Genomic DNA, 15659 nt, shown 5'->3' with positions numbered 1-15659 from the left:
CTTGTGTGTAAGTGTATGGATCTTTATGACATTGTACTGCAAGGTTCCATATCACAAAGGGAAAGCTTGGTTTGAGTTTGGGGGTAATTGCCCTAAACTATTAGGAATTTGGGGCCAAAAAGGTGCAAAAAACCCAAGCATTTTTCTAGTTTCCAGACAATAATTTGTGTTCAAGTGTATGGATCTCTCTGAAATTGTACTGCAAGGTACCATACCACAAAGGCAAGGCTGGGATTGAGTTTGGGGGTGATGAATCATAAGGGGGTTTCAAAAAATTTGGGGGGGGGATTTTTTTTTCCTTTTTTTTCTTTAAAATTTTCCATTTTAAATTGGTTATTTCTGATTTATATATAAAAGCAAATAATAATGATATGGTTTGAATAGGTAAATTAAAAAATTTTAAGTTCTTAGACTACTTTCATTCTGTGTGAGAAACCTATGCTGTGTCAAATATTTAATTACAATCCAAATTCAGTGCTGTATCAAGCTTGAATGTTGTGTCCATACTTGCCCCAACTGTTCAGGGTTCGACCTCTGCGGTCGTATCAAGCTGCGCCCCAGCGGAGCATTTTATTAATTTTAGTTTCTAGTGTATAATTTGGAGTTTAGTATGACGTCCATTATCACTGAACTAGTATACATATTTGTTTAGGGGCCAGCTGAAGGATGCCTCCGGGTGCGGGGATTTCTCGCTGCATTGAAGACCCATTGTCTCAAAAATAAAATGACTTTCTAAAAAGGTTTTTTGTATTGAATATTTGAATTTACATCAAAGCTAGTTAAAACAACAATCATGATTTTCGAACAAATAACAATAATTTAATTTTGGATGTAACACGTCTTCTGATTGGCTGAGAGAATTTTGTTTGTCAGCTCATAAACATAATTTTGTCATGTGATCGTGACGTCATCAATGTTTTTTTCATGATTTACTCCTTAAAATGGAATTTAGAATTAAATTATAATGAATGATTGTAATATTTTTTCTGTCTATTCGAAATAACATCAAAAAAGGTGGTGCACACTGTTAAATAACCCGCTACGCGCGTTATTCAGTGTGCACCACATTTTTGATGTTATTTCTTCATAGACAGAAAAAATATTACAGTCATTCCTTGAATAACACCAAGTTTAGCTGTGTAAACACCATATTAACAGTAATTATACATAATTAAAATATAATAATTAATCATCAAATCAATTTAAAACAATATTTCATTTAAAAATTCCCGAAATTTTTATTAATGAAAATAAAAATATTTTGATATAAACATCTAATAATTCATCAGGTATTTGAATTAAAAAAAAGGGTGTGAACGGACCAAGGGGGCGAACGTGTAGGGTGCGAACGTATATTGGGTGCGAATGGACCCGATACCCCTGAAAAGCTCCCCAAAATTGTTGGGGAAGCTAGTCAACTTGTACTATTGCATACTCGTACCACATCAACTCCTACCACTGTGAAGACGTACCATTGCAAACTCGTACCATTAAAAATATATGCATTGTTTTTGAAAATCTTTATAAAATATTAATTGATTTTCCTGAATTTTATTGAATTTTAGATTGAAAAAAGTATACAATATACAAATGTTTTATGAATTGTTTTTGCAAATCCTTATAAAAAAATTTGAATTTCTTAATTACCATGTATACATTAAATTCCTTTGATTGTGTGATTAATTTACCTCAATTTAGGAAAGACTCTTGAATTTGGAAAGAGTCGAAATAGGATGCTAGTCAAATGCGTTTTGTTAAAATATACTTTTTCACTTTTTTGGTCTTTTGGAAAATGTTGTTTGTGCTAGCTGTATTTAGACCCCTCTAACAAGAAATTTGTTTTGCATGCACACGTATAAAAATTGCGGTTTTTATCCATCACAATCATAGGTTTGAACGTTGTTTTCAATTTAGACTTGTATATATATATGTTCCATATACTTGAATAGCTAAGTTTTACTATAAAACATGTGTACATGGATTTTCTTTATAAAGAAAATAGAAAATTCTTTATCTTGTCAAAATCTTCAGAAATGTACTACATTTGTTTTTTGTACTATCATAGCTATTGAACATGATGAATTATTGTCTTCCCATACTCTAATTTGCCAATAGCTTTTCCTTTATATGCAGTGATCTTAACACTGTTAACCACAAGACCTCTTGTTAGTTCTTCGACAACCACACAATACAAGTGAGACTTACTGTGAGAGGGGAAAAAATCATGATGAAAGAAAAGGTTAACAAATGTGGAAGTAAGGGTAAGATAGTGTTAATTGATTCTGAAATACACCAAATTACAAATTTTTTTTTGGAAGGGGGTGTGTGAAATTCCTTGGATTGTTTCAAAAAATATAGGAGCTAGGTTAACACGATTAAAAGTGTAAATTGCAAAAATGATCATGACAAGATGTATTCATCCTGAATGGAACAGATTCTAGTATTTTTTTGCACCTGGTTGAATCGGAATCATATTGTAGTTTGTACACAGCCAAATCAGCAACACAGGTAATATCGGCACCTACAATGTATAATGTGCATGGGTTCTGTCTGTTCCTGAAAATATATTGTTACTTCTCTTCAGATGTATGTGTTCAATGTAGGTACAAGTCCAAATAATTAGGACATCTTGGAAGGCTTGACTGTTTGATCTTTTTGAAAAGATGTAAAATAACACAAAATGTAGTTGAATTAAACAGAAAAGTGTGTTATATAGATCCCATTTGTATGACAAGGTTCTGGATAAGGATTTTTGAAGGCGTGTCTAATGACTCGTCATTTTTATACGACCGCAAAAATTGAAAATTTTTTGGTCGTATATTAGTATGACGTTCGCATCGTCGTCCGGCGTCGTCCGAAGACACATTGGTTTTCGCACTCTAACTTTAGTTTAAGTGAATGGATCTCCATGAAATTTTACCATAAGGTTCAATACCACGAAAGGAAGGTTGGGATTGATTTTGGGGGTTATGGTACCAACAGTTAAGGAATTAGGGGCCAAAAAGGGGCCAAAAATAAGCATTTTTGTAACTTCCAGACAATAACTTGTGTGTAAGTGTATGGATCTCTCTGACATTGTACCACAAGGTTCCATATCACAAAGGGAAGGCTGTAATTGATTTTGGGGGTAATTGCCTCAAAATTTTAGGAATCAGGGGCCAAAAAAGGGGCAAAAAACAAGCATTTTTCTAGTTTCATGACAATAACTTGTCTGTAAGTGTTTGGATATTTCTGAAATTGTACTGCAAGGTTCCATATCACAAAGGGAAAGCTGGGTTTGAGTTTGTGGGTAATTGCATGAAACGTTTAGGAATTGGGGGCCAAAAAGGGGCCAAAAATAAGCATTTTTCTAGTTTCCAGACAATAACTTGTGTTCAAGTGTATGGATCTCTCTGAAATTGTACTGCAAGGTACCATACCACAAAGGGAAGGCTGGGATTAAGTTTGGGGGTGATGAATCATAAGGGGGTTCAAAAAATTTGGGGGGGGGGATTTTTTCTTTTTCTTTTTTTTTCTTTTTTTCCTTTTTTTTTTCTTTTAAAATTTTCCATTTTAAGTTGGTTATTTCTGATTAATATTTAAAAGCAAATAATAATGATATGGTAGGAGATACACACCAAACAGGATGTGTAAATTATTATATAATAAGTATTGTGCAATAGCAAGAAATTTTCAATTGCACAGTATTGCACAATTGCAAGAAATCTTCAATTGCACAGTATTGCACAATAGCAAGAAATCTTCAATTGCACAGTATTGCGCAATAGCAAGAAATATCCAATAGCACAATATTGCGCAATAGCAAGAAATTGTCAATTGTACAGTATTGCACAATAGCAAGAAATATTCAATTGCACAGTATTGTGCAAAAGAAGATACTTCGTATAAATTGCTTATTTCTTGAGTAATTTCAATGGGGTTTAATTCTTGAATTCTTGGGGTTCTTTAATATGCTGAATCTAACCGTGTATTAAGTTTTTGGATTTTGGGCCCCGTTTTTAAATTGGTCCACATTGAGGTCCAAAGGGTCCAAAATTTAACTTTGTTTGATTTCATCAAAAATTGAATTATTGGGGTTCTTTGATATGCCGAATCTAACCGTGTATTTAGATTCTTAATTTTTGGTTCCGTTTTCAAATTGGTCTACATTAAGGTCAAAAGGGTCCAAAATTAAACTTTGTTTGATTTTAACAAAAATTGAATTTTTAGGGTACTTTGATATGCTGAATCTAAACATGTATTTAGATTTTTGATTATGGGCCCAGTTTTCAAGTTGGTCCAAATCGGGGTCCAAAATTAAACTTTGTTTGATTTCAACAAAAATTGAATATATGGGGTTCTTTAATATGCTGAATCTAACCATGTATTTAGATTTTTGATTTTTGGGCCCGTTATCAACTTTGTCAACATTGAGGTCAAAAGGGTCCAAAATTAAACATTGTTTGATTTCTTCAAAAATTGAATTCTTGGGGTTCTTTGATATGCTGAATCTAACCATGTATTTAGATTTTTTATTTGTGGACCCGCTATCAAATTGGTTCATATTGAGGTCAAAAGGGTCCAAAATTAAACTTTGTTTGATTTCATCAAAAATTGAATTATTAGAGTTCTTTGATATGCCAAATCTAACCGTGTATTTAGATTTTTAATTTTGGGTCCCGTTTTTAAATTGGTCTACATTAAGGTCCAAAGGGTCCAAAATTAAACTTAGTTTGATTTTAACAAAAATTGAATTCATGGGGTTCTTTGATATGCTGAATCTAAACATGTGTTTAGATTTTTGATTATGGGCCCAGTTTTCAAGTTGGTCCAAGTTGGGGTCCAAAATTAAACTTTGTTTGATTTCAACAAAAATTGAATATATGGGGTTTTTTGATATGCTGAATCTAAACATGTATTTAGATTTTAGATTTTTGGCCCAGTTTTCAAGTTTGTCCAAATTGGGGTCCAAAATTAAACTTTGTTTGATTTCAACAAAAATTGAATATATGGGGTTCTTTGATATGCTGAATCTTACCATGTATTTAGATTTTTTATTTGTGGGCCCGCTATCAAATTGGTTCATATTGAGGTCAAAAGGGTCCAAAATTAAACTTTGTTTGATTTCATCAAAAATTGAATTATTGGGGTTCTTTGACATGCCAAATCTAACCTTGTATTTAGATTTTTAATTTTGGGTCCCGTTTTTTAAATTGGTCTACATTAAGGTCCAAAGGGTCCAAAATTAAACTTAGTTTGATTTTAACAAAAATTGAATTTTTGGGGTTCTTTGATATGCTGAATCTAAACATATGTTTAGATTTTTGATTATTGGACCAGTTTTCAAGTTGGTCCAAGTTGGGGTCCAAAATTAAACTTTGTTTGATTTCAACAAAAATTGAATATATGGGGTTCTTTGATATGCTGAATCTAAACATGTATTTTGATTTTAGATTTTTGGCCCAGTTTTCAAGTTGGTCCAAATCGGGGTCCAAAATTAAACTTTGTTTGATTTCAACAAAAATTGAATATATGGGGTTCTTTGATATTCTGAATCTTACCATGTATTTAGATTTTTTATTTTGTGGGCCCGCTATCAAATTGGTTCATATTGAGGTCAAAAGGGTCCAAAATTAAACTTTGTTTGATTTCATCAAAAATTGAATTATTGGGGTTCTTTGATATGCCAAATCTAACCGTGTTTTTAGATTTTTAATTTTGAGTCCCGTTTTTTAAATTGGTCTACATTAAGGTCCAAAGGGTCCAAAATTAAACTTAGTTTGATTTTAACAAAAATTGAATTCTTGGGGTTCTTTGATATGCTGAATCTAAACATGTATTTAGATTTTTGATTATGGGACCAGTTTTCAAGTTGGTCCAAATCGGGGTCCAAAATTAAACTTTGTTTGATTTCAACAAAAATTGAATATATGGGGTTCTTTGATATGCTGAATCTAACCATGTATTTTGATTTTGGACATTGGACCATAATAGGTAAATTAAAAAAATTGAAGTTCTTAGACCACATTCTTTCTGTGTCAGAAACCTATGCTGTGTCATATATTTAATCACAATCCAAATTCAGAGCTGTATCAAGCTTGAATGTTGTGTCCATACTTGCCCCAACTGTTCAGGGTTCGACCTCTGCGGTCGTATCAAGCTGCGCCCAGCGAAGCATTTTATTTGCCATTGCGAGTCAAAACACTGAGAAGATGAAATTTTATATGAATTGTTATTTCTGTGTCCAATGTCAGACAAAATAGAGCAAGGAAATGACATCAAGCTTAGATTAATTTTAAAGTTTTGTTATAAAATGATGATCTATATGTGCTCATTTGATACAACATTTTACAATCTTGATGCATTTTGAAAATGATGAGTTCGGACTGATTTTCATGAGCATGATGAGTCCAGGACTCATGGACTTTCCTTAGTTATGTTAGTGAAAACCCTGTATGATTTGTTTTATAAATGCTATATATGTGTGAATCTTTTGCCTGATTATAAATGTGAACAATTTGTTTATATTGATGATTAATTTAAAAAATAAGATCCATAAACCATTTAATTTTCTCAACTACAATTAAGATTGTATATTAGTATTACATGTATACTACGTATGTCAAATCATACATGTTTTCCTTAATTTAATAAAAGAATGCAGTATACTTTATAAGATTTTACAGGTAAAATGCATGTACAAAATATGTAATTCAGAAAATAAACATGCATCCGATTAAAATTTGTTGACAAGTAATTTTATTTAAAAATGTGCAAACCAGGATGCACCATACATGTACATTGCCATACTGTATACATGACAGGTTTTAAGTATTTGATTAAAATGTGTGATTTCTTAACTTTTTTGACAGGTAAGTATATAAAAATAACTAAGATCAATACTGTATATTTAATATTTAACATTTGTACATTGAACCTATTTTCACGGATTTTGTAAGTATTGGTAAACCACAAATTTAACTGTTCAACTTAAACTAAAATTTTGTATCTATAGGCCTGTTTGCTGACTTTGTTTGGCATAACAATGAAATCATACATCCAGGAATTTTTTTTTTTCATTGGTACCCACAAAAATATTGAATTAGCAGTATTCAAAAATCAAACATCAAGACCTATGAATATATGTCATTTGATATTTAGAAAAATCATCATATGAGCTGCTTCAGGTAGAAATCAACCTTATGCAAGTGCATGTATACATGTACATGTAAATGACTTTCATTGATTTTGGAACATTCAAATATGAAAGAAAAGATGAATTTTTGTCTGTTTTGTAGGGTTCTTATATCAACTCAATTTTCAAGTAGTTACAGACTTTGTATAGAGCTTTGTTCAACTCAAAATAAGTTAACAGATGTATTGATATTCATTGGCATAAAGTCGATTTCTATCCGACACAGTTCATTTTATGAAATAAATAAAACAAGGTGAAACTAATTATTGTTAAAAGTGAAAATATTGATTGTCATGAGTTATCTCCCATCAGCTTTTGCAAAAAATCAACTTTCACAAGTCGGATGAGATTTATGTAATTTTTTCTCTAATAAAAAATATTTCAATTTTTGACTTCTACAACATGTGCAGGTAAAGAAATAACCAAAAAATATTTATATGTATAGACCATGCACATATATTTTTAAAATTTTTTGATCTGAATGAAAATGTAAAAAATGCCTATCATTAACACTTTTATATCAATAAAAAATATGATGCAATTATATTTGTTATAAATTGTGAAAATGATGTGTATGATTAACAGATTACTTTTAAACAATCATCTAAAGATAGATTTTGGGATTGTAAATTTTAAATTATCAATTCATAAAAATATTCATGGTAAGGCCAAAAATAAAATTTAAAATTGTTTGATATTGCCTACCTTGTGTACCTTAACCCCCTAACACATATCGTTTCAAATTTAATTTAGATTTTTTTCTGCTCTAACGTTGTTTTCTTGTCTAAAACATGCAACTTGTGCTATTGGCAAAAAAAAAAAAATCCATACCTAACTATCCAACCCTACAAGGCATGGGTAGGCAACATTAAACAAAGAGTTTTTGAAGGGTGGCCTTATTTATTGATTAGGTTTGTAACAATTTACAATCTTAAAAATTTTTAATTTCCACTGACATGACTGAATAGAATCTGACCTAAATAGGCATATTCTGACTTAGTTTGCTCTTCTTAATAGGTTTATGAGGGTCTTGTTGCGGATAACAAAATAGAGAATAATGGGCAAAAAGTGCAGAAAGAAGGGCAACACAAAAAAAAGAACAGAAAAATATAGAAAAAAAAAATGTAGAGAAAAATAGGGGGGGAGGGGATAAAGAATGGAGAACAAAGGGGTACTAAAATATAAAGAATAGAGAATAATCATGATAAAAGGCAAAATAAATAAAGAATATAGAAAAAAAAATGGTTTAAAAAATTAAAGAATAAAGAAATGAAGTACCTCCGTCGAGACCCTCCTTTTTGAGAAACTACTGATCCCTAAATTTTAAACACATGGGATTTTTGAAACAGTCAATAAACATTAATAATAGACATCAGTGTTTTACATGAACCCTTCCCCTTTAGTATGCTTAATTATTTCCAGTGTAAGTTTATACTGCTGTTATTTTGACTAACAGACTTAAAAAAGATTAAAGTATCTACTTGTAAATAGGATGAAATTCAGTATGGAAGTACAAATGTAGCAACTAGGAAAATAAAATGAACTTTCTTTTAGCCACAAAGAATATGATAAGTGCAGAGTGAAGGCTAATCGTGATATTTTCTATTTGTCCTACAAAAATTGCGTGTAATTGGCTTTTTGAGATAGGAAAGAAAACATTCATCTTGATAATTAAGAAAAAATCCAAGTTTAATTATTAAAATACTTTGATGTTTGACAAATGTGACATTACCGTAGAGTTCTGCAGACAGATTTGCTTTTTCTTAATTTTCATCATCTACCTTTTGATCATTGAAATTGATTAATTTCCTGATTATATATCTATAGATTTTTCTTTGTTTTTTTTTAGAATATTGATATTACAGGGGAGGTAATTAATTATTTCATCATATAAATTTCTTTTTTACTTAATTAAGATCTGAAGACTGTAATTGAAATAAGTAACCAGTCATGCTCCAGTGATTCCCTAAATAATCCACCAATTTTTTACACCAAAAAGGGGTCCTGGGCAAATTGGAAATTTTGTCATTTTGAGCTGTGCATTGTTGGAAGCCCACTCCTATCCATGCATTCAAATTTTGATCTTAAATTTTGTTAGCTGTGGAACCATAGCTCTTAATAGGTCCTAATGATATTTTTTGGCAATTAAGTTGGACCTAAGAGCTACGGTAACACAGCTAATATTTTGTTAAATATGTACATTTTTACAAAGCATGTGAAAGCTTAACTCACTTTTCCATATTCATGATATTTTATTGTAATGGTATTGTACATGCAAATCTTCATATAAAAGAAAGAAATCTTTGCCATGATAATGTATGTCCTTTCCAAAGGGTAGAAATATGGGAATAGATAACCTTAGCTGTATTTGGCAAATTGTTTGGTATTTGGGTCCTCAAAGCTCTTCAACCTTATACTTTATTTTGCCTTTAACTTGTTTAATTCGAGTATCACTGATGAGTGTTTTGAAAATGAAACGTGCGTCTGACGTACAAAATATATAAACCTGGTATCTATGATGAGTTTTTTTTATAGGCCTTTAAAATTCAGAAATTTAATTGCGTGCATTTATTATTCCAATTTTTGTGGTCGTATATTGGTATGACGTTGGCGTCGTCGTCGTCTGAAGACACATTAGTTTTCGCACTCTAACTTTAGTTTAAGTGAATGGATCTCAATGAAATTTTACCATAAGGTTCAATACCACAAAAGGAAGGTGGGGATTGATTTTGGGGGTTATGGTACCAACAGTTAAGGAATTAGGGGCCAAAAATAAGCATTTTTGTAACTTCCAGACATAACTTGTGTGTAAGTGTATGGATCTCTCTGACATTGTACCACAAGGTTCCATATCACAAAGGGAATGCTGGGATTGATTTTGGGGGTAATTGCCTCCAAATTTTAGGAATTAGGGGCCAAAAAGGGGCAAAAAACAAGCATTTTTCTAGTTTCATGACAATAACTTGTGTGTAAGTCTATGGATATCTCTGACATTGTATCACAGGGTTCCATATCACAAAGGGAATGCTGGGATTGATTTTAGGGGTAATTGCCTCCAAATTTTAGGAATTAGGGGCCAAAAAGGGGCAAAAAACAAGCATTTTTCTAGTTTCATGACAATAACTTGTGTGTACGTGTATGGATCTTTATGAAATTGTACTACAAGGTTCCATATCACAAAGGGAAAGCTGGAATTGAGTTTTGGGGTAATTGCCCAAAAAGTTTAGGAATAAGGGGCCAAAAAGGGGCCAAAAATAACCTTTTTTCTAGTTTCCAGTCAATAACTTGTGTTCAAGTGTATGGATCTCTCTGAAATTGTACTGCAAGGTACCATACCACAAAGGGAAGGCTGGGATTGATTTTGGGGGTAATTTATAACTCCCTCAAAATTTTAGTAATTAGGGGCCATAAAAGGCCAAAAAAACAAGCATTTTTCTAGTTTCAAGACAATAACTTGTGTTCAAGTGTATGGATCTCTCTGAAATTGTACTTCAAGGTACCATACCACAAAGGGAAGGCTGGGATTGAGTTTGGGGTGATGAATCATAAGGGGGTTTACAAAATTTTTTTGGGGGGGATTTTTTTTCTTTTTTTTTCTTTAAAATTTTCCATTTTAAATTGGTTATTTCTGATTTATATATATATAAAAGCAAATAATAATGATATGGTTTGAATAGGTAAATTAAAATTTTTTAAGGTCTTAGACCACTTTCATTCTGTGTCAGAAACCTATGCTGTGTCAAATATTTAATTACAATCCAAATTCAGTGCTGAATCAAGCTTGAATGTTGTGTCCATACTTGCCCCAACTGTTCAGGGTTCGACCTCTGCGGTCGTATCAAGCTGCGCCCCGGAGCATTTTATTGAAGATTGGACAAATATGAGAGATAAATGATTGTCATCTCAGGAAAAACTGCATATAGATATATGTATCAGATATACAAATGCAGGTTATTATTATTGTGATATCGAATTTACAGTATATTGCGCTTACTGTGTACACTGTTAATGGGGAGGGGGGAGGGGGTCAGTGACAAAATCCGCTCGAGTTGAAGTGTATTATCATTGATTAGTCTTTTTTGACAAGCTATTGATTGATTATGAGAATATTTCTCAGATTAGCAATACTTGAATTACAGTATTGCAATTTAGATCAGAGCTGTATCAAGTTTGAATGTAGTGTCTATACCTGTCCCAACTGTTCAGGGTTCGACCTCTGCCGTCGTATCAATCTGCGCCCAGGGGAGCATTTTATATCTATATGTTTTGCTTACTCTTTACACTGTGGAGTGTGGATGGCCACAGGGCAGTGACAAAATCCACTCGAGTTGAAGTGTTATATCATTGGTTTATCTCTTGTGACAAGCTATTGATTGATATTGAGAATATTTCTCAGATTACCAATACTTTAATTAGGTATTGCATTTTATCAGGGACAAACTCTTACATTGCTTGATTAGATCTGAGGTAAGCAGTTTAAATTGGTTATTTTATATGCTTAGTGATTATAGTATAGGGGTTTCCCTAATTTTGAACACACATTATACAAAATCTTAAATAAGGATGAAATAGCTGTTAAAGAAGATTTCATGATATTAAACCTTGTCATGAATTTGTTCATAAGATATTATTCGATTATTGGTTCTATGAGTTTTAATACCAAGTGTAGACAAAAGTCTCAGGTGCAGGGATACACTGGATTGCTGTGTATGTACCGGTAACAGTGAATCTTTTACAACAATGTACAATATCCTTTTGAATAGATAAATTCACTAGTATATATAGTGTAAAGATTCCATGACATCTTTTGCCTTGGGTTTTATTTCTGACAGACTAAACACATTTATAAAAGTAAGGAGATGAGGTATGATTGCCAATGAGACAACTATACACCAAAGTTCAAATAAAATGGATGTAAGCAATTATAGGCAATCACATGGCCTTCAAAAATGAGAAAAACCCCATACCGTATAGTCAGCTATAAAAGGCCCTGACACAAAAAAAATGAAACAATTCAATTGAGAAAATTAACGGGCTAATTTATAACAAAACAATTTACAAAAAACAAATTTGACAGACATGAACCAATGATAACCACTGAACTACAGGCTCCTCACTCACAGAATTGGGACAGGCACATAAAGAATGTGGCGGGGTTAAACATGTTTGTGAGCGCTAAACCTCTACTAGTCTAGTGCTAGTATGATAAACACTTGGACATTTCATATGCCTGAAATTCTATTAATTGGAATGAATGTACCCTTCATACATGTTTTAAGTCTTTTAAAGGTAAATGTATATTTTAAGACATTCTGGGTATAATGACCCTTCTCTGCCATAATTTTCAATTTACAATTCAAACATTTGGTTATAACATTTCACTTAGCATGGTTACTTCAATTTGGACTCAATTTATTTTTTGTGTGAAGCAATATTCATTGATTGCGAAAAATTTCTATTTCGATTGATGATTGACTTCCTGGTTGTGACTAATTTCTGTATACAGTTCCAGGGCTACATGTATAGGAAATTAATTCATAGATTCATACTATGGACGGATTGATACCGGTAATGAACATTTTGAAATTGATAGCCATCAATGTTATTCAGATATTGCTTTCTATCAGGGGCAACTCCTTACATTGCCAAATTAGTTGGTTTACATTTGTCATTTCAGGACCTTTTATAGCTTATTATGCAGTATGTGTTTTGCTCATTGTTGAAGGCCATAAGGTAACCTAAAGGTGCTAAATTCTATGTCATTTAACTTTTGGTGGAGAGATGTTTCATTGGCAATCATACCACATCTTCTTATTTTTATAATGACATCTTTTATTTTCAGTGTCCCTTCGTGTTTGCCATTACTCCACATTTGACATGACATCTTTCCGACCTATTGTAATCAGCGGACCATCTGGGGGAGGTAAAAGTACACTGTTAACACGCCTTTTCAAAGAATTCCCAGATTGCTTTGCATTTAGTGTTTCACGTAAGTAATAATATTTGTGAATTGAATGAAAAAGTCTGTTATATTTTTTTTCTGCAGTGTAAATTGATATTTGTATATATATGCCTATTGTACGAAGGATTTTTTTATTTGTCGTTTTATGGTTGCAATACTCTGAGACTACTATAACACTATATGTGTTATAGTAGTCTCAGCAATACTTAATAGTAAAATTATTTACATTATCATACACTTATATATAATTATTCCAGTATGCTTGAACCTATTCTGACATTTGAAACATTTTGGAGATCACTAAACAGTCAGGGGAATTACTGAAATGAGTGATTTATAAAATCACTTATCTAAGTAGAAAATTCGAAATTTTGTCACAAATTGAGATTTTATAGTTTTACTAAAATTTTAAACATACAGGTTTAAAGGTTATATCTTGGTCTATATACTAGCTTTGATAAGTGTTTGGTATTACTATAAATTTTCACTTCTGCGTACTATGAACATCAAAATTATTTATTTTGTAAAAATATTTCCTTTCTCTATTTGAACTGTACATGTATACCTAACAACAAAATTATTTTTATTTACCTGTGTTTAAAGTAGCCTGAGATCCTGGCCAACTGCTTGACAGTAGAGCCAGGCGGAATACAACAACATGGTTCCGTCAATTGGATGTTAGAATGATGCATCTTGGGATAGCGTCATTTCTTGACACATGGCGGGAAATATTTATATTGCCACAAATTTATTGAAGACTATTTTTATTTTCATATGAAATGCAAATTTCGAAAACTTCTAACAAATATAATCCAAGCGTTGTTGATTAACATCGTGAATCAACAGTTAATTAACAATCCGATCGTTAAATCCTTGATTATAAAATACGCACATGCGCAGTAATTCAGTCCTGTTCAGCGCTGATAGTTGGTCACGTGGATTGTATTATGCCTGGCCCTATCGACGAAGTATTAGATTGGGTCAGGAAACCAGGCTATGTTTAAAGTAATTGCAAATGGCTGATATTTTTGTTCAAGTATATTGCTTTTCTTAAATTGTTTAACATTTCACAGCGGTATAATATGTTACTTTAATTATTCTTCCCTTAGTTTATTTATTTTGTATTTGCATTGTATCATAGATCAAATTTATTTGTTCAGTGTATGTTCACTGGTGTTAAATTATGTCTTTTGATTGAGTTAAGCCATTATAATTGATATTTTATAGTGTGTTTTTCTATGTTGTGATGTTACACCATTAAAACGTTTAAACCCGCTGCAATTGTTTGCACCTGTCCTAAGTCAGGAATCTGATGTTCAGTAGCTAGTTGTCGTTTGTTGATGTGGTTCATAAGTGTTTCTCGTTTCTTGTTTCTGTCGAGCCTTCGACTTTAGTCGAAAAAGCGAGACATAGCGATCCTACATTCCGTCGTTGTCGTCGGCGGCGTCCACAAATATTCACTCTGTGGTTAAAGTTTTTAAAATTTTAATAACTTTCTTAAACTTTCCTGGATTTCTACCAAACTTGGACAGAAGCTTGTTTATGATCATAAGATAGTATCCAGAAGTAAATTTTGTAAAAATAAAATTCCTGTTTTTCCGTATTTTACTTGTAAATGGACTTATTTTTCTGCCAGGAAACATTACATTCACTCTGTGGTTAAAGTTTTTAAAATTTTAATAACTTTCTTAAACTATCCTGGATTTGTACCAAACTTGGACAGAAGCTTGTTTATGATCATAAGATAGTATCCAGAAGTAAATTTGTTAAAAAAAAATTTCCTTTTTTCCGTATTTAACTTATAAATGGACTTAGTTTTTCTGCCAGGAAACAATACATTCACTCTGTTGTTATAGTTTTTAAAATTTTAATAACTTTCTTAAACTGTCCTGGATTTGTACCAAACTTGGACAGAAGCTTGTTTATGATCAAAAGATAGTATCTAGAAGGAAATTTTGTTAAAATTTGTACCTTTTTATCCATATTTTACTTCTAAATGGACTTTGTTTTTCTTCCAGTTAACATTAAATACAGTTTGCAGTGAAAGTTTTTAAAACATTTATTAGATTCATAAAATATCCTGGATTTTTACCAAACTTTGACAGAAGCTTCTTACAATCAAACGATAGTATCTAAAGGAATATTTTTATAGATTTTTTTCCTCATTTTTGTTGAGCCTGCGATTAACAGCAAAAGTAGGCGAGACACTGGGTTCCGCGGAACCCTTACGAATTTTTTATATAGCTTAGACCGTTGGTTTTCCGTTTAAATGGTTTTACACTGGTGATTTTTGGGGCCCTTTATAGCTTGCTGTTCGGTGTGAGCCAAGGCTATGTGTTGAAGACCGTACTTTGACCTATAATGGTTTACTTTTATAAATTTTGACTTGGATGGAGAGTTGTCTCATTGGCACTCATACCGCATCATCTTATATCTAATTAGATTATATCTTATTATTAGTAAAATTGAATAAATAAACCTTTTTCTTCCTTTTAAGTAGCATATACCTTTGATGCAATCATT

The 15659-nt window shown here is 31.9% G+C and overlaps 1 protein-coding gene across 1 annotated transcript in view; it reads left to right on the top strand.

Moving 5' to 3' along the window:
• The window catches only part of LOC127718414 (guanylate kinase-like), a 37364-nt gene that overhangs the window by 5695 nt on the left and 16010 nt on the right, over positions 1-15659 (top strand). Inside the window, exon 2 of the mRNA XM_052224429.1 lies at positions 13017-13163. Within this exon, the coding sequence (XP_052080389.1) occupies positions 13017-13163 (147 nt within the window). The remainder of the gene's footprint in view (positions 1-13016; positions 13164-15659) is intronic.

The sequence above is a fragment of the Mytilus californianus genome, unplaced genomic scaffold, assembly GCF_021869535.1.
Source record: "Mytilus californianus isolate M0D057914Y unplaced genomic scaffold, xbMytCali1.0.p SCAF_10, whole genome shotgun sequence".
NCBI lineage: Eukaryota > Metazoa > Mollusca > Bivalvia > Mytilida > Mytilidae > Mytilus > Mytilus californianus.
Note: the sequence above shows the minus strand (reverse complement) of the source record. Positions and strands in the feature narration are given on the sequence as shown.